This window comes from Prunus persica, chromosome G2 (assembly GCF_000346465.2).
Source record: "Prunus persica cultivar Lovell chromosome G2, Prunus_persica_NCBIv2, whole genome shotgun sequence".
NCBI lineage: Eukaryota > Viridiplantae > Streptophyta > Magnoliopsida > Rosales > Rosaceae > Prunus > Prunus persica.
In genome coordinates, this window is record NC_034010.1 from 29,038,556 (window position 1) to 29,057,907 (window position 19,352).

General features: G+C 37.9%; 2 protein-coding genes across 3 annotated transcripts; both read left to right on the top strand.

The window, feature by feature from the left end:
- LOC109947083 (T-complex protein 1 subunit gamma-like) lies at positions 7,531-10,588 on the top strand. Its single transcript, XM_020556503.1, has 3 exons — positions 7,531-7,759; positions 7,896-7,970; positions 8,326-10,588. Exons 1-3 carry the CDS (start codon positions 7,625-7,627, stop codon positions 8,560-8,562), a joined length of 447 nt encoding a protein of 148 aa, XP_020412092.1. The 5' UTR covers positions 7,531-7,624; the 3' UTR covers positions 8,563-10,588.
- LOC18787345 (S-type anion channel SLAH2) lies at positions 16,047-18,663 on the top strand. Of its 2 annotated transcripts, none has more exons than XM_020556498.1 (5): positions 16,047-16,224; positions 16,397-16,867; positions 17,009-17,786; positions 17,913-17,940; positions 18,040-18,663. In XM_020556498.1, exons 1-5 carry the CDS (start codon positions 16,048-16,050, stop codon positions 18,371-18,373), a joined length of 1,788 nt encoding a protein of 595 aa, XP_020412087.1. In that variant the 5' UTR covers position 16,047; the 3' UTR covers positions 18,374-18,663. The 2 variants fall into 2 exon arrangements, with proteins under 2 accessions (XP_020412087.1, XP_007219599.2); XM_007219537.2 differs by having other exon boundaries at positions 17,009-17,782; positions 17,909-17,940.

Below are 19,352 nucleotides of genomic sequence, written 5' to 3' on the forward strand. Positions count from 1 at the left end.
AATAAGGGATCAAAATTTAAGATATTTTATAAATTTTTATGCCATGACAATAAAATAACAACAAAAAAGAAAAACTCGATGACAAAGAAAAGTATTAAAGTATGGTTCAATAATTTGAGCAAAGCATTCCACGCAAACTCACAATTGACAAAAATTCCAAGTCCAACCAAGGTCGAATTTTTCTACATATAGTTTTAGGTTTTTTCAACAAAAGTAAGAAAAAAACAGTCAGTCCAGTCAGTCGTGAATCTTCCATATAAATTCTGGCCCTCCTACTACTTTTCTTGCTGTGCACTTCACCACTTTATTTTCTTGTATTTTGTGTGATGGGTTATGCATGCAGTGGCTTTGTTATTTTGTGGCGTCAAAGACTCCAATGTAAAAATAAAAGGGCAAAGGAAAGTGATGGCTTTTGTGGGGTTTACTTTGCTTGCATTGCATTGCACTTGCAAGTTGCAGTCGCCAAAAAGAAGGTTCATATTGGAAAAGAAGAGAAAGACAGATGTGAGCAGTTAGAGCTCTTATCAACTTATCATTTGTGCCATATTATATATATAATAGGAGAATCTTTCTTTCCTCTCTCCGGGGTTTTACTAGGGCAACAAATTGTGGATTTATATATGAGAGGATGGATGTGAAATTACAATACTAGTCACGTTCCACGTATCCTTGAGGCCTTTTACACCTCAGCAGCACATGCTTTGGTTCACAAATCTTTTGGCAACATTTCCATTGGTGGGTTACACGTACGCATGCAATGCAATGCCACTTTGCCTTTTACTTTGTCACACACCATAGTCGACACCCAGAACCGAAAACCAAAAGCTTCTTTTTATTATTATTAATTTGTTTAATTAGGCTTTAATAACAATCTTAGACTATGATTCAAACTCTTAAACTCTTGGTCCTTGTCGGGTCAACCCACTTTCTTTCATTCTTCTTCTTTATTATTCAATATCAATGGGTTGGGTTTTGCTCATTTTTAATGAATTCCCCCTGCTCTCTCTCTCTCTCTCTCTCTCATCATTTTGCAATTTGCATAGAGAATTATACAATTAATCACAAATTACTGCTAATTGGTTCATGATTATTGCGTGTGGAGAATTTTGAATCGGATATGATTTTTGTCTACATTGAGACATCATAGAGAGGGTATTCCAAATATTTGCTGCCCATACAACATTATGCAGTGACTTGTGTACTTACGTGTTTGGCCCCAAACGGAAATTCCACCCCCAACTCTCATTTTATCTTCATCTTTCTGTTCAATTTCACTCCTAGTACGTATTAAAACCAGCCATAATATGTTTAATTTCAAGGTCCAATTACAAATTAAGGGTTTCTACATAAAAATAAAATAAAATTACAATAACATATGAAAAGGGTTAGCTTGATTTGAACCTGTGCAACAACTTTTCCAAAAACCCTCTTAGTGGAGAGAGAGAGAGAGAGAGAGAGAGGAACGTAACTTTTTTTTTTTTTATTGCTAAAAGTATTTATAAAGTTATCATTCACAATAGCTTTTTATTTTTCTGTTCCCTTCCGTGTTGGTGATGCATAATGAATAACTTGATCGTGGAGATTTCAATTCACTTTCGACAAAAAGCATTCAAACTAAACTTGATCGTGTAAAGCCCTCCTCCCTCCTCCCTCCTCCTTGTTCATGTTTTGTTGCATGTCACCTTTGCTAATTTAGCTAAATCACTATTCTGCTACCCAACCAAAAACCTAATTTAAACAAAAATATTAGTAATTAATATTCAAAGTTTCACTTTGTTAAAAGGTGTTTTTGACTACATAAAAAAAAAAAAAAAATTATTTTCTTTCCATTTAGACAAGGCTTGGATTTTTACAGATGTGGACGTAAACCGGATCTTGCACACATCTGTCAACTGTGTGCACCAATAATGAACCCATTAACTCTGGTACTTCATTGAGATTGTTCAACCATTATTAGATTTAGTATAGGGTGTGAAAAGGATCAACTGGGTCTAATTAGATTTAATTAGTCTGACACGGCACAACAAAATTAAGTTACAAAGAATCAAAGAAAGTCGATAGGGACCTACTCTTTTTTTTTTTTCCTTGAGGCCCAAGCTTTGCCTTTGGGTGGCATACGACTTTCGCTGCCCCCAGCACATGGTTGGTTTATACGCATAAGACAACAACTTTTTCTTGTGGAGATTTGTCATCTTCTCAAGCTCGTATTATATGGCAGTAAATCAATTATCACATCGGGAAGAAAACTACTCAGCACCACACACAAGATCTTGTTAATTAAGATTAAAACACGTATTCATTTAATTCATTAATGTGGTGTTATGTTATGCATGTGGGTGGAGAAGGCACAAATTAAAACCGACCCCCACAGGCTGTAAGACCTAATCTCACTTAAATTATTAACCAAAAATATCCAGACCAATTGTTTGTCCAGATTGGCCCAGCCAGGAAATGCCGACTGGCTCTTTTGTTGGTTTGTGGTGCTAAGTGACACATCCACAAAGAAAGAGAAAGGTGCTCACTCTATAACACCTACGTAGGTCTAAAGGCAGGCAAACAACAAGATGACATGCCATCTCACTTTTAAAAAAACAGTGTTATAGCCAATGCGGGATTACGACAGTGGTTGTGGCTTACCTCTTTCTTTCCGCTTAGCGTACAGAACTAAAATTCCTTGATTTCTTTCCTCCTAATGTAACCCCAAAAAAAAAAAAAAAAAAGAGTGTTAAATTAAAATTCATATTGGCAATTCCTAAATTAAACCCTAAAAAGTTGTATGGCACCATGTAATGCAAAAGCCATATGTATGTGTATATTTCTTCAACCATAAGACTATCGATTTTCTTTTTCAATACGTACCCATTATTTTAATATAAAACTCCGTCTAGCCATCTGACTGTGTGCGCGTGCGTTCTGTGCTAGAAATGTTGAGCCCACCATGGCAGGGCCACACCCAAAAGAAAGAGAAGTAAACCCATGCAATAGAATAGATCCGTCCTTATCAAGTTATTTGTTAGGACATTGCATTTTGCTGTTTCCATGCCAAGTTGCATCGGTAGCTTTCAAGTAGGACTAACTTTTTTCTTTACGAATTTTCAACCCCTTCACATTGCTTAGATCTATCATTTTCCTTACTAAGATTTCTGCCAGTCTTTTTTTTTTTCTCTCTCTCTTTTCTTAAAGACGAGGATAAAAAATAGAGTTGTAGATCAAAGTGATTAAGAGTATCCATCTCGTGCACATGAAGTCATAGGTTCGATTCCCCCTCCTTTGATTATAGGGAGCTAGTTACTAGTTGGATATTCACTAAAAATCTTATTGCACTCTTAATTTCTCAGTTGTGTATTGCATGATCGAACTCTGAAGTTATGTTTTAATTAGGTCACGGGAATACATTAATGAATTAGTGGTACCAAAGATTGATGTGACAACATTGGGGTTGGAAGCAGGTGATACTTTATATATGTAAGGCTTAGTGGCTTACATATATATTGAGCATGCCATAACTGAGAAATTGTATCGTACGTTTCATCGCCTTGTTATAGTGCTAAGTGGCTAGCTAGTGCTTGGTGGGGAAGAAATGATTTGTTTTAGGGAAAAAAACAAACTAGAGCTACAATTTGACGAGTAATGTTTCAGTTTGACTTTTATATGTGGTGCTACGATCAACTTATGATGGAGAAATATCAACATCAAATATTGAGACTAATAACATCAAATGAATGTGTGTAATGATGACATCTAAATATTTAACCCTTCCACTACTAAACTTATGACAAGTGCAATAGTCCCACGATAGCCTCGACTCCAAAAATGTAGGGCCATATTAAACTAACGTCGCATGAAATAAATAATTTGTTATTTAAAAGAGTTGGAACAACTAATTAGATTTTTACTCATAAGAACAAGATGGAACAACTAACAAGAGTTGTAAAACTCACCGAGTGCATGGGCATGAAGAAAAAAACACACAGGTTGAGAATGCTTGCGGTAGGTAGGCCTGGATGAAATTCGATGATCAAATTGATTTTAATTAGATCCGCAATGTTTTACCCAGTTTCTGGTGGCCCAATTCGACCACGAAAAGGACAAAAAGAAGAAGATCCTGCTAATATTCTTGAGATTCTGTCACGTTGAGATCAAATTATCATTTTTTTTTTTGGGTGTATAGCTAAAGCTACAATTACAATATACGTCTCAAGCGTTTGGACTTAAATTACATGCCATTAATTGAGGAGAGTATTTTTATTCATCACTTTAATCTAAGGTATATTCTCATCACTCTTCTCAACACTTGATACGTGTCCATATACATAATCATGATTTCATAAATACAAAATAAAAAATTAACCATGAGTAAAAAGGGAAGGATATATATTGAGTTAAAGTGGTGAACAAACATTTCTTTAATTGAACCGAGTGAGTTTTATTTTTGTTCAATAGGACTCATGTGAATATCTCCCAAGTACAATGGCCAATTGGTCTTTTAACAAATGAAACAACACCAATCCATATGCATTGAAGAGATGAAGCAAAAGAAAAAATATAGTGAAGATCGTTAAGGTGATAATTAAGCAAATACGATTTTGTTTTGTTTAAAAAAAAAAAAAATTTACTCATGTTAGTAAATGCGCATATAAATGCGTCAAAAGAGAAATAGTGGCCAACATGATCTAATCAAGTGAAAATAGAGTTTGACTTGCAAATTGATCGTCCCATCTAGGTTGCTCTTCCTGTTCTTGCCACCAGTACCTTTTGTTTGTCATGTTGATTGCTCTATCCGCCCAAAAGCCCAGATAGCTAGGTTTTCCGATTTCTCAAGGCTTGCTCTTTCATGCTATGTTTTTTTAATTTTAACTACACACAAGTTGTTTCATTTGGGCTACAGCACCAGCCACGCACCCTTCTATTTGGGCCCTAAACGGGGTTTAGGCTATTAGTCCAAATATGAGAGTTCGGCCCTGAAGGTTTTAGTCCATTGGTCCAGCCACATCAACTCTGTTACCTAGTTTCTATGTGGATGACTCATATATATTCTGGGTTTTGTAGAGAATGTGGTACCAACCTTCGAACCCAGGACCACTAGGAGTTAGTGCAAGAGCACTTAACCACAAGGGCTGGTAGAAGGCCAATTGGCTCATATATTTTCTCATTTTGTTGCTTGGTATGTTTCCCTTTTCACTTTATTTTGTGTTACAGGGGAAGGAACTGCGATTGAAGCAACAATATGTCTTTGTCTCAGCATCCATGCAAGATATATTTTGGAGATTTAAAGAGGCTCACAGTAACTTTGATGAATTTCCAGAGAAGTTCTAAGTCTTAATATAATAATCACACAGTTGCAGCCTTGAGAGACAAAAAGTCTAAAATCTTGTTCGTATAAAAATCTGGTTGTATGGTGTTGTTAGGACTCTGAAGTATTGATAAAGTGATGAGCATTTTCCTGGGTTGATTGGTTGATTGAAGAAAAGGGAAGGAAAGAAAGGATTTTGAGGAAATTCTCTAAAAAGGAAGAACCTAAGGATTATGACTATTTCAAGACTTTAGATTGGTATATCCTTGTTTGTAGTTAGGCAAAAAACTTAGGTTCTCTTTAAAGTCTGAAAAAAAAAGGTTAAATTTTTTTTTTAAAACAGTATAGCAGCACGGCTATACAATTTATATATTCGAATATATTTTCATGTACAGCCGAGCGGCTATACTATTATGATATAGGGAAATAGCCCAAAATGCCACCATTTTTATAATTGTAATTGAAAATACCACCCTTTTTTAAAAATTTTGGAACTATGACCTATAAATAGAATTTTATTGTCCCCTTATTGCACAGATATCACTTTTGCTGAAATTTTATTGTCTCTGTTTTGCTGAAGTTCTCTCTCGCCTCTGTCTCTTCGCTGCCCTCTGTTTCTCTTCACTCTCCGGTGGCTTTGCTCCGAATCTGTGGTCCTTCAGCTCTCAGTCTCTCCTCACTCAGCTCCGACTGTCTCTTCTCTCTTCCTCTCCCAGCGACAGGTACTGTTCATCGGCATTTTCTTACAGTTTAAGGGTTTCTCTCAAGTTGTTTTAGGGTTTATGCATTTCTCTGAAATTGGCTGCGGGGTTTGTTCGAAATTGGTTGAAGGTTTAGGGGTTTCGCTGAAATTAGTTTAGGGGTTTGTTCGAAATTGGTTGAAGGTTTAGGGGTTTCTCTGAAATTGGTTTAGGGGTTTCATCGAAATTGTTTTAGGGGTTTGTCTGAAATGATCTGAGTATGATGATTCCTTGTTTCAAACAGTGAATGGGTTTGTTCTTTGTGGACTGATGCTTGCACTGCTGTTGTGTTGCTGTTGCTGTTGCTATTGCTGTCGTATTGTGTTTTTTTGCTAGTGTATTGCTAATGTAGTGATGTTGTGTTGGCATTTTAGTGCAGTTGTATTTTTAGTTTTAGTATGGTTTTATTATGGTTTTTGTAGCAGTTATTGAATGGTATTTGGTGGCTTAGTATGAGTCTTTATGAGCATTGCATTTAACCTTCTTAGAAGTCTAATTGGTATCTATTTTGTTTGTTGAAGATGATATCTAAAGTGTAAGACAATTAACCTGTGTATGGTGATTTCTTCTCTGTGGATCATTACCAAAAAATACTCGCTGATTATATTTTACGTAGAAAATGTGGCCATGAAAAGAATTTGTGGCTAAAACTCCATGATGGAAGCAACCATTTTGAAATATCTTAAGCAAACTGTTGGTGGCTTGCTAAATTCCTTAATTTTTTTCTCTTTATCTTCCAACGAGGTAGTGACCCTTCACATTACACTCAATTGTGCAAAGGATTTGCATGGTTGTCTGATGGAATCGAAGAATAATTTACATAGAAAGAATTTCCTTTGTTATCGTTCGTAGTTTTTCATATATGAAAGAAACTTCTAGATTGATAAAATATCTCAAGACAGAGTTTGACAAAATCAAGTATTGTATAAATATTTGAACTTGTAAACTCCCAACCATATCATACTTTTTGTTTGAGAATAATGCTTGTTAATTCGACATATTTTTGTATAACTTTGTTTACTAAGTTTAGGGCTTGCATATTGGATATGGATGAGTTTTGTTTAGAACCATATGTGGTGTAATATGAGTTGTTTAAAAGTTTGCTGTTTTGTGCTTGATCATTGTGTGCTTAAAAGAAAGCGGGAAATGAGTGAAGATGGGAACCTACCAGCAGCAGCTGTGGTTTAGAGAAATGGGGACATTGATTTTGCTATAAGCTAACTGTTTAAGCTTTTGCTTTTGTTGTTTGTGTATGGATACTTAGAGAAGTCTGTTTCTGAGGAGAACTTATAATTTTGTAATTGTACATGTCTTACAAACATTTTATACCGTTTTGATGGTTTATTTATGAATTTATCTTTCATTTTTTGTTAAGAAAAAACTGAAGGGATGGTGCCAATTTCTTTCATTTTCTTACATTTGAAAGGAGGGCCATAGTAAAGTCAGTACTGTGGTTGCCACTAATTCATAGGAAGTAGAAATCTAAATTCTGTGAATAAACTGGCTGTCACTTCAATTCACATGCTCGTTGACATACTTTAGATTAAGAATTAGTTGTGGTTTCACCTTACATGCATTTTATTGGAGTTTTATGGCTACACGTGTTTTTATGGTAAAACAGTGGCTGTATGAAGCTGCTGCTATAGCTTTTGAGGCTATACCACGTACTTTGGCTCAGAATTGCGGGGTGAATATGATTAGAACAATGACGGCGCTGCAGGGAAAGGTTTGAATCTGTTTTGTATGGCTTTGTTCAGTTTTTTTATGATTTGTCATTTCTATATACGTTCTGATGCATCATTATTATTTTGGTCAGAATATGATGCATCATTTAGATCCTAACCACAATTTTTTTTCCATAGCATGCAAATGGTGAAAAATCATGGATTGGCATTGATGGTAACACTGGTGTGATAACTGATGTGAAAGAGAAAAAGATAGGTGGATATCTTTTTGGCTTACTATTGTTGCTCTCTTTTATTTCCTTCGCTATCTCAATATTCACATTTGTTGGGTGATTTATATTTGCTGAAAGCTCTGAAATAGGACTTTTAATGTAGTATTGTTCTCAAATGTATCCATTATATGTCCCTTTATTGATATGGCATAAGTGTCAATCTTCTGGTTTATATTGTCGATTTGCTTCAGTAGTAGTTCTAGTTTAGAGCTTCTCCCAATATATTTCGACAGCACTCATGTGAGGGGAAGTGCTGTTGTCGTGGTTATTAAAAAATTTCCCAATAAATTTATTTTGTTGGTAAGGCTGTTCATTTTGAGGATTTATGATGTCAGATATGGGATGCCTACAACGTGAAGGGCCAGAGTTTTAAAACGGCCATAGAAGCTGCTTGCCTACTTCTCAGAATCGATGACATTGTGAGTGGGATGAAGAAGAAGCAGCCTCCTGGTGCCAAAGCTCCTTCCAAGCCTCAAGTTGAGACAGAAGGCGATGCAGATAATGAGCAAATAATTCCGGAGTGCTTATGGAGAGCACGTGGTTATCTCAGTTTGAATGAAGTTTTGCTTTAAAGAAGAAAAAAAGGAGCATTATAAGTTTGATGAGGATATTTTTTAGGTTTGTAATGTCACCTTAACTTGGTAGTGTGTGTTTTGTCCCTCTTCTTTCTTTCTCAATCGACGAGGTGGAAAGAAGAGAAGTCTTCTTATTGGAGAATGCTAATGTTAGTTTCACATGTCATCTGTGTATCGAACACAATTTCTTTGTTCAACTTCGTGGATTGGCACAGTGGAGCTTATTTCTACCATTCTTCTGAATGATTGTTAACAGTCCAAACTTAGTTATTGACACAAATATGTACTTTTCTAAAAGTAAGAAAACAAAAAGTTTTTCATGGCCAAGCATCAATTTTAATAAGCCAGTGTGGCACCTAAAACACACAACGTACGGCACTGTACACAAACTTGTGGAGGAAAGGATTCATATTGAGCATCTATTTTATCCACTTAGGGAGAGTAAGAATTGATCTTGTCACTCCCATATTCAGCCAATATGCCACGTATTGATTCAAAGCAGAGCTTAAAAATGAAACGAAAGCAGATAAAAAACCCTAGACACGGCCAGCTGATGCAACTGAAATTGGCAAATAGCAAAGATGACATGAAGTCTGGGACTTCACAAGCGAGGCTGAACGAGGATGAAGCTGTGAGGGTTGCATACAAGCATGGGACGCCTCTTGAAGGAGGCAAAATTGGTGATTCTGAGCCTGTGGATTTATTTTCCAGTCCTCATCATATTCCAAAGTAGGGCAATATGCCTACAATACAAAGGCAATACGAAGGCAATACGAAGGCAATATGACCACAATAAATATACAATACGAAGGCAATAGTAGGGCAATATGGCCACAATAAATATACAATACGAAGGCAATAGTAGAGCAATATAAGTACAATATAAAGGCAATATTAGGGCAATATACATATAATACATACACATTACAGTATTAAGGGAATACAAACACAATACAAATGCAATATTAAGTCAATGTACATACAATACATACACATTACAGACAACATTTCACACATGCGAAAGAAATCGCCTCCCAAACTGAACAATACTATCTATCCCACGAAGGGAAAATGAAGGCAACAAAAGATCCATGTACTCGGGTGAGATGAACTGAAGCAGCATTCACCGTTACTACAGGTCCATCAAAAGATCCATGTCTTTGTCCTTTCTTCTCGCTGCATGCACGAGGCTATGATGAGCCATTCCATCAAAACCCATATTCAGTACCTCCCAGACACCAGCTACATCAATTTCACTCCAATTGTGGTCTGGTGAGATGACCGAAGCATAATCTCGGAACATTTCGAAGCCGTTGTTGAAACATTCAACCATTTCATGGTTATATTCTTCAGATTGTGTGAATGTTTCGAGGGCATTTTTCTTTGTGTCTTCCAATTTCAACTTCAAGGACTCTAACTCTTTGCTCCGACTTTTTGCTTTAAGAGCTTGCTTCACCTCTCCAGCGTATGCTTTGTTCAACTTGTTGGCCAAGTTTCCCATAACTTGGCCATGAATATCGCACTTACTCTCCCACCAATCCGTTGCCTTTGACATATATTGGAGGTGGTGCTTGACGGCAGAGATTTTGTCAAGCGGATCATGAGTGTCAGCCTCACTTCCAGATGAAGTGGGATCATGATTGGGAGTCCGAGGTGGAGATGGGAATGGCACATGCCAGGGCTGGTCCCCCGGGTAACTCACATGCTCGTTAGGAGGGCGTACATCTGACATGTTGAAGTATTACTGGGGACAATTCACAGCTGTTGCCTGCAACCAAACAAATAGAGGTACATTCAGTCTCCAGTTGTAAACGACTATATGGTTAGGTTGAGTGGAGAATATTTGCCTTTCAGTAAGACTAATTACCTTTCCCGTTAAGAAGGTGCCTCTGTTGCAGTTCTATATAGGAAGGTTCAGTTATATGTACGAACTTATATGAGGTAAATTGGGTTTTGTGTTGGTGCATTAAATTGATGGGATTCAAAACTACACCATTAACTCCTTGGCTGTAAGTTACAGCAGTACAACATGACATTAACAACAATAAAATTGTATCTCTATGTATTTTTGGCAACTGGGCAAAAATAATGTTGACGAGTGGGTTCAGATTCTCCTCCTAAACGTATTTTTGGCAACTGGGCAGCTGTGTTCAAGCACCCCAAATTAGGAGGGGCAGAGTACACTTACACTTCATTTCTTTCAGTACCATTATCACCACCATGCATCTCCTCCACCTCGCTAAAATCAATCATATCCATAAAATCTGTCCCTACTTCACCTCCCAAATCAGTGACATTTGTATTATTCCAAGTTACTTCATTGCTTTCAACAATGGCAACTGAAGAATGACCCATCCGACTACTATCTGTCGTGATATGCATACTATGAACTACATCATTTGTCAGTCCTTTATCTTCTATACTCATGAGTAAGGGAGCTAGTTTTGAAGGTGTTACCTCGGAATTGTACTTCATAAAAAAATTGACATCATCATCGTCCTCAATCTTTATGCGCTTCCACTCATTCGAGGCCACCAAAACTGAGAATTTTAAGCAAACCTTGTCTTCCCTGCTGTTTGTATTACCAATATGATGCACACGGTCCAACAGTTCAGCAAAATTGATGGTCCGTGGAACTATTAAGCCTTTTGAGTCACCCCCTTCGTATTTGCACATCTTCTTCGAGGTGACCCATTTTCCATTGTAGCACACGAGAATAACAATTGTCTCCATTTCTGACCATGACAAAACAACATTTCATTCACACAATATAACCACAATAACCATACAATACAATAGCAATATAACCACAATATAACAGCAATATATAGGCAATATAATGGCAATATAACAGCAATACGACTGTAAAATAAGAGGAACACATCAGAATCACACTATACAGATCTACTACATCAAATAGAAATTCCCAAGTTTCAAGATTCACATATCCAGACCAATCTAAATGCAATTGGTACAAACCCAGATGAATGAGCATGAATATTCAACAAAACCTAACCCAAATAAATTAAAGCCAAAACGAATTTAACACAAACCCAAACAATCAAACTATAACCCATTTCACATAATACTGATATTAAGAAAATAACCATCAACACTACCTTTTCGAGGTCGGCAATCCAGTAGAGCTTCAAGGTTGCAAGCAGCTATTCAGAAGACATAGCTAAAGGGAGGGGTTCGCGATTCCAAACAGAGAGCAAGAGATCGAATAGGGGAGAAAGGGACATAACGAAGCTAGAGAGAGACAGCTGCGCTATGAGAAACAGAGCAAAGAGAGAGACAGAGAGTTGTGCTAGAGAGACAGAGAGAGAGCCAAGAGAGAGAGAGCCAAGAGCGAGAGAGCCAAGATAGAGAGAGCCAAGAGAGACACAGAGAGCTGTGATAGACAGATACCAAAGAGAAAGAGAGCTGTGCCAGAGAGAGAGAGAGCTGTGTGAGCTTCTTCTCTCCAAAATTTCTGAACTTGTGAAAAATCAGCAATAAGTGGGCAATAATTTTATATTTATAGGTGATAGTTGTACAAAAATTGGGAAGGGATGGTATTTTTAATTAAAATTATGAAATGGGTGTCATTTAGGGCTATTTCCCTATGATATATTCAAGTTTGAAAAAAATAAAACAGTATAACAGAGCAGTTCATTATCCAGTATAGCCGCGGCTATACTATTTTTAAGAAACATTAATAAAACTGAGTATATCCGAGCGGCTATACGATTTTTAAAAAGAAATCAGAAAAACCGAGTATTGCTGAGTAGCTATACTATTTTAATTAAAAAAAACAAAATAGGTATAGCCGATCGGCTATATTATTTTTAATATCAGAAGTTTAGATTTTCGCTGCCACAGCAAAAAAAGTTTCTTTCTTTCAAAAATATCAAAACAAGAAGAAAGAGTTTATAAAATCCGAGATACGGGAAAGAGCATACTCAGGGAGGAGACGAAAGGCGGTGAGGGTGTCCTGGAAGATGAGCGATTGAAGATTCTTGGGAATTTTCTTGTAAGCGCCTCTGAGAATTAAGCTCAGCTCTTTACAGGCTAACGGGTACCTGTGAATTCTTGGTAAAGACTCTTTCAAGCCAAGTTTTTGGTATCTCTCTAATGGTTTTGACATGCTTTCTGTGATTCGAAGGCACAGGGGAGAGAGAGAAGAGAGTTCCTTCAGATATTCCAAATTTACAACAATTCTGATGGGCTGAGAAGCATAGTTGGGCTGTTTAGCCCTTATGGGCTGCTGATTCGATTGGCCTACTCATTTTTCTTAAATAGCCTCTAGGGCTCCATTTTTGACCACCTCTGATATTCCTTTTGTCTTCTTCTTCCTCTTCCCCTTCTGATCCTATATGGGTATCAGAGCTCGGTTCCGAGAACATGGGCAAAAACCCTCTTTCTCCACAAGAAATGGGTTCCCTAGAGTTGGAGCTACAACTCCACAAAGAAAAACTCAGGCTTCGCTTCAGGAGCTACATAACTCCATAAACAACATGGCCTCCGCACAAGCTCACTTCCAGCAAACGCTTCTAGAAGATATCCGCCAACTTAGAGTTGGGTTTGAACAATCAATAACAAAGGATGGGTCCTCCTCAATGCCATGAACAATGAACCTGAACTTCCCTGTGTTTCACGGAGGAAACGACAACCCAGTAGACTGGCTCTACCTCGCGGAGCTTTACTTCAAGTACCTCAAGACTCCCGAGGAGAAGAAAGTGGAGATTGCGTCCCTTCACTTACAGGGGGATGCGATTCCATGGATGTCAGGCTTGTACGAGCCCTACCACAGCTTGGATTCATGGTCGCAGTTTGTGGTGAGATTTTTGAAGTTCTTTGGGCCTGGAGAGTGCATCGATATAGATATTGCTCTGAGCAACCGGGATCAGTGAAAGAGTACACAACAGAACTCCTGAGGCTTTGCTTTTGAAAAAAAAAGGAGGTACAGCCGCTCGGCTATACAATGCATTAAATATAGTATAGCCGAGCGGCTATACTATTTTTAAAGAAAATAAAAAGAGCGTATAGCCGACCGGCTATACTCAGAAACATTAATAACACCAGGTACAGCCGCTCGGCTATACTATTTAAAAAATAAAAACCGAGTATAGCCGGGCGTCTATACTATTTACAAAAAAAAAGTGGGGGCCACCTACGGAATATTCCCACGTGTCAAAATCGGTACAGCCGGGCGGCTATACTATTTTTTCTAAAAAAATCCCCAAAAAACGAGTTTTTGTGCAGGAAATGGATTCGCTTCAGGAGCTACAGAACTCCATAAACGCTTCTGGAAGAAATCCTCCAACTTAGATTTGGGTTTGAACAATCAAGAACAAAGGATGGGTCCTCCTCAATGCCATGGACAATGAACCTGAACTTCCCTGTGTTTCGCGGAGGAAACGACAACCCAGTAGACTGGCTCTGCCTCGCGGACGTTACTTCAAGTACCTCAAGACTCCCGCGGAGAAGAAAGTGGAGATTGCGTCCCTTCACTTACAGGGGGGATGCGATTCCATGGATGTTAGGCTTGTACGAGCCCTACCACAGCTTGGATTTATGGTCGCAGTTTGTGGTGAAATTTTTTAAGTTCTTTGGTCCTAGAGAGTGCATCGATATCGAGGTTGCGCTGAGCAACCATAAGCAAACGGGATCAGTGAAAGCGTACACGAGAGTTCCTGAGGCTATACTGTGTCTGGTAAAAAATACAAAAAAAAGGTATGGCCGGACGGCTATACTATTTATTATTATTATTTTAAAACAGTATCGCCGCGCGGCTATACGGTAACCTTCTGTCATGGTCAGGCGCAACTGTGAACAGAGCTCGGACCTTTTTTTCATCTTCTCCAAACCATTTTGAAGTGACGGTGGACATCGAGACATAGATAAAACTTGCTCCCGCTTCATTTGCAATGGCTTTTGTTGCCAGCATTGTTTTTCCAGTGCCAGGAGTACCAAAAAGCAATATGCCCCTACAAGGCTTAAGAAGCCCACCTTTGAAAAGTTCTGGTCTTCAAAGGGGGAGCATGACCAACTCCTGAAGTGATTCTTTAATATCATCCAATGCACCAATGTCTGCAAATGTGACTCCAATCTCATTTGCAGGGATAACCTCTGGCCTTATGCGCTTCTCAAATTCATTGTCAGGTCAGGCGCAACTTCCTGCACGAACACCATGAAAATTCCATAAGACAAGGAAGTCTGAAGAAAATAGGTGCTGACGACCAGGAGGATTTTATGTATCCTATTGAAGGACTTGAACTTACAGATTTTAGGGGAGGTGGATTCTCGCTGTTCTCCTTCACTGCAGGACCAGATTTCTCTGCTCACCTTTGTTTTCAGGTGCTGCAGTTTCAGTCGTTGCACCGACAGCCTGTTCCCCTTCAGTTGGAAATCAGTATACATACACCCGCGTATAGCCGCGCGGCTATACTGTTTAAAAAAAATAAAACCCGAGTATATCCGCACGACTATAGTATTTGAAAAAAAAATCTAATAAACGGAGTATAGCCGCGCGGCTATACTATTTGCAAAAAGAGGACCCGCCTAGCGATAAGGCGTCCACGTGTCAAAATAATTCTAGCCGCGCGGCTATACTTGTAAATAAAGCACAGCCGAACGGCTATCTTTTTAAAAAAGGTATAGCCGGTCGGCTATACTATTTTTTATTTTTTATTTTTAAAAAAGTGTAGCCGCGGGGTTTCAGGTTTGCTTGTTTCTTCTTAATGCTGTTATTTATTGCTTATTTATAATATATTTTGAATATGTATTCTATTGTTGTATCAAAAGATGATATGTTCTTGCAGAAACTGGCTACTACAATGAGATGAGGATTTTCCATTACGCTATCATTAAGGTTTTTATAGATGCTGCTGGGACAGTTTATCAACATATTATACAGATAGCTTCAACTCTCGAACTTCAGGATTTTGGAGTATAATAATCATGCCTTAATTCATTTTAGCTGTATTCTCTTCTCCCCCACTTGAGAATATCCCAATATATTATTTATTTATCAGTCACCAAATTTGACTAAATTCTAAATTAATGTTAGGGTTTAGGGTTGTCTGTGGGGAATCTCGCTTCTGCATTAACAGATAGTTGACTAACAGACAACTTGCCTTCAATATTATCCCAGGGCAGTTGAAGATTGACGGTGTAATAAGATGGCCAAGTCCGATGGGTTATCAATTTATCAATATTTTTTTACATGAACAGATGAGTTTTATGTGAAATTTTATTTGTTAAATTGGTTGATTATCCGTAATTAAAGGTCATCACTACTTCGTACATGGCGATGTCCCTTTAAATATAAATATATTTGACTAGATTACCAATTGATGTACGTTTCTATTCACGTAGTTTTCAGTTTGGTTTGACTTATACTCATGATGAGTCATGCTATCTTTCATTATCCTATTTATTTGTTCATTGATATAAAAAAGCTTGATATCATATCCAGAGTTTCTGCTCCAAATTTTTATGATGGAAAACAGCAAAAATCTGGATTATGTAAACCTGAATTCCCCTGAACTTCCATCTCTCATCAGATATATATCATCAAATGAAGTGGCTGGCTTTGATAATGTTGAGGAAAATAGATTTCTCAATGGCAGCTGTCAACCAAGTCACCTTCAACCTATCAGTCCATCAGCTAAAGTAAGTTCATCTTAAACTTTCATGCCTACTAAATACAAAAGAGGCAGTAGCACAGTTCACATGCTATAATTGCTTTCACAAATTTATTTCATTCTGCCAAACAAGGAGAAGAAAAAATAAAGTTTATAATGGTTATGCATATACTAACTTGTTTTATGCATTTTTACACCAGGGAATTGAGGCGGCAGCGTTTGATGCATCTGAACCCCCGATTCATCAAAGGGTCCATTCTGTTTCTATTAGCATGCCATCATCACCAACCGGAACTCATTTACACAACAGCAAAAATATGATCTTCAGTGAAATTCCAATATCTTCTGCCGCAACTGAAACTGCTGGCAGCACACTGCCCAAAGCCGTAAAATTTCACTCTCAACCAATGCCAAAAAGCTCTGCACTTGAGGAGGCAATTAGCACTGGACATTTTTCTTATCAACCAAGTATCGAAAGGTTGAAAGACAAGAGGTTTGATACTTTCAAAACATGGTCTGGGAAACTGGAAAGGCAGATAACACTACTCCGTGGAAAGACACCAAGGGAGACTGAACCAGAGAATGCTAATCTGCAAAATGCAGAAGTTGAACGTTTGCCTGCAGACCGATACTTTGATGCATTGGAAGGGCCAGAGTTAGAAACCCTTAGGGTAATGTGTATGTTCTTCTTCAATATTTACAAATGTTTATCTATATAAAAAAAATAGCACTTACAAATGTTTATCTATAAAAAAAAGCATTTACAAATGTTTGATATTGTTTTGTTCCTCAACTTTAATGTGATGAAACAGGATTCAGAGGAAATACTCCTTCCAGAAGACAAACAATGGCCATTTCTGCTCCGGTATCCTGTTTCTTCATTTAGCATCTGCCTCGGTGTTAGCAGCCAAGCTATTTTGTGGAAGACCCTTCCTACCTCTGCCTCCACGAAATTCCTCCACTTAAGCTTAATACCAAATCTAGTTCTGTGGTGCATTTCAGTTGCTCTTGTAGCTATTGTTGCTTGTATCTACCTTCTAAAAGTGATCCTTTACTTTGAAGCAGTTCGTCGTGAGTACTACCACCCTGTTCGTGTCAACTTCTTCTTTTCCCCATGGATCGCCCTCTTGTTCTTAGCTCTTGGAGTGCCACCTTCATTTGCTAACAACCTGCATCCAGCTCTTTGGTACATCCTCATGACCCCAATCTTATGCCTTGAGCTTAAAATCTATGGACAGTGGATGTCAGGAGGCCAACGTAGGCTTTCAAAGGTAGCCAATCCTGTTAACCATCTCGCAATTGTTGGGAATTTTGTGGGGGCATTGTTAGGTGCGTCAATGGGACTAAAAGAAGGACCAATATTCTTCTTTGCTGTGGGGTTGGCTCACTACATGGTATTATTTGTAACTCTCTACCAGAGGCTTCCAACAAACGAGACTGTAATCCCAAAGGACCTCCATCCTGTATTCTTTCTGTTTGTTGCAGCACCAAGTGTAGCTTCCATGGCATGGGGAAGAATCCAAGGCTCTTTCAATTACGGTTCACGAATTTTTTACTTCATTTCCTTGTTCCTTTATCTCTCACTGGCAAGTATAACCTGAATCAAGTCCCAATACTCTAGGACTACCAAGATAATATAGATTATTGATTCATTTATTTTATTAAGACTAGTATTCTTAACTTTTTCTAATCCTTCTTCATTGCTTGTACAGGTAGTTCGGGTTAACTTTTTCAGAGGATTTAAGTAAGATATCACATCCATTAATTTCTCTACATAACCTGAAAATAATATTGCACATTTATACTTCAAATGCCTAACATTCACTTTCATCTGGATCTATAGGTTTTCTTTGACATGGTGGGCGTATACATTCCCAATGACTGGTGCTGCCATTGCAACCATCAGGTACTCAAATGAGGTCACAAATGCGGTAACACAAACTCTGGCTGTCATACTCTCTCTCACCGCCACGATCATAGTCACCATTCTTCTCATAACAACCATCTTGCATTGTTTTGTGATCCAAGACCTCTTCCCCAATGACATTGCAATTGCCATCAGTGACAGAAAGTTAAAACCAAACAGGACATGGTTCCAACTTAGACATGGAAGCTCGGACTCAAAGGACATCAAAAAACTTTTGAAGTCAGCAACAAGTTCAGAAACAAGGATTTAGAGGCCACCTAGCTCTGAGATTTTGAGTAACAACATGTATATGATGTTATGCCACAACATGGGAGGAACATAGATTTAAACTTTCATAGTTCCAGTGAGCATGAGTAGAGTGAAACATCATATCTTGTGTAGTACATTAAGAGTGCATTGTGAGAGAAGGGTGCTGGTAATATTGTGTGTTATACTAGTTAGATTTCCGGAACCGTTTGAAGAAATAAACCGGTCCATGATCTTGCTTAATTAATTGCCTTCTTGGCTCTTGATAATGGTGATAAGTATTTAGCTTCCTCATATTATCTACATGCACTTTCATCACATTATGCAGAGTGTTGACACGAATTCCAATTGTCTGGACCTTTGTATAACTTTGGGATTAAATTTGGGTTTAGTTATCAGATTTAGTGGCTCTTATCCAATAACCTGCTAAAAAAACTTTGTTTAATTAACATGTTATTCATGCACTCAATAGCGAAGCAAACAATGTGATGAGCCGAAACAAAACTATAACGATGCAAGGGATGAAACCTATAGGAGGACAGTGTTCCTGGGCTGTGTACAAAAAGAGCTGCATCCCAGAGCAGACTAAGGCTCTCTATTCCTGCATATGCTGACATCCATGATCTCCAGTGCTCCAATGGCTACATGCATTCCTTCATCTACTCAAACAATAAAAAACAAACGGGCATTAACCATTGATTTTGAGCAACAATTTATATTTGTTTTCAATTTATTGCACTGTTTCTTTTTTCTTTTTCTTTTTTTGCGGAATTTGCATTACATGTTTGACCTACGTCTGTGGTTATGATGTTTTATCATTTGTTGACTTCTGCAATTGTACATTGATTTTGTTGATTACCAATAATTGAGGTTAAGGTTATGAATACCTATTACCTAGTACATGTCCATTTAAATATGTTAAGTAGATTACCAATGTACCTCCCCTCCTCCATTAAAGGATGTATATCCATTCTAAATTGCTC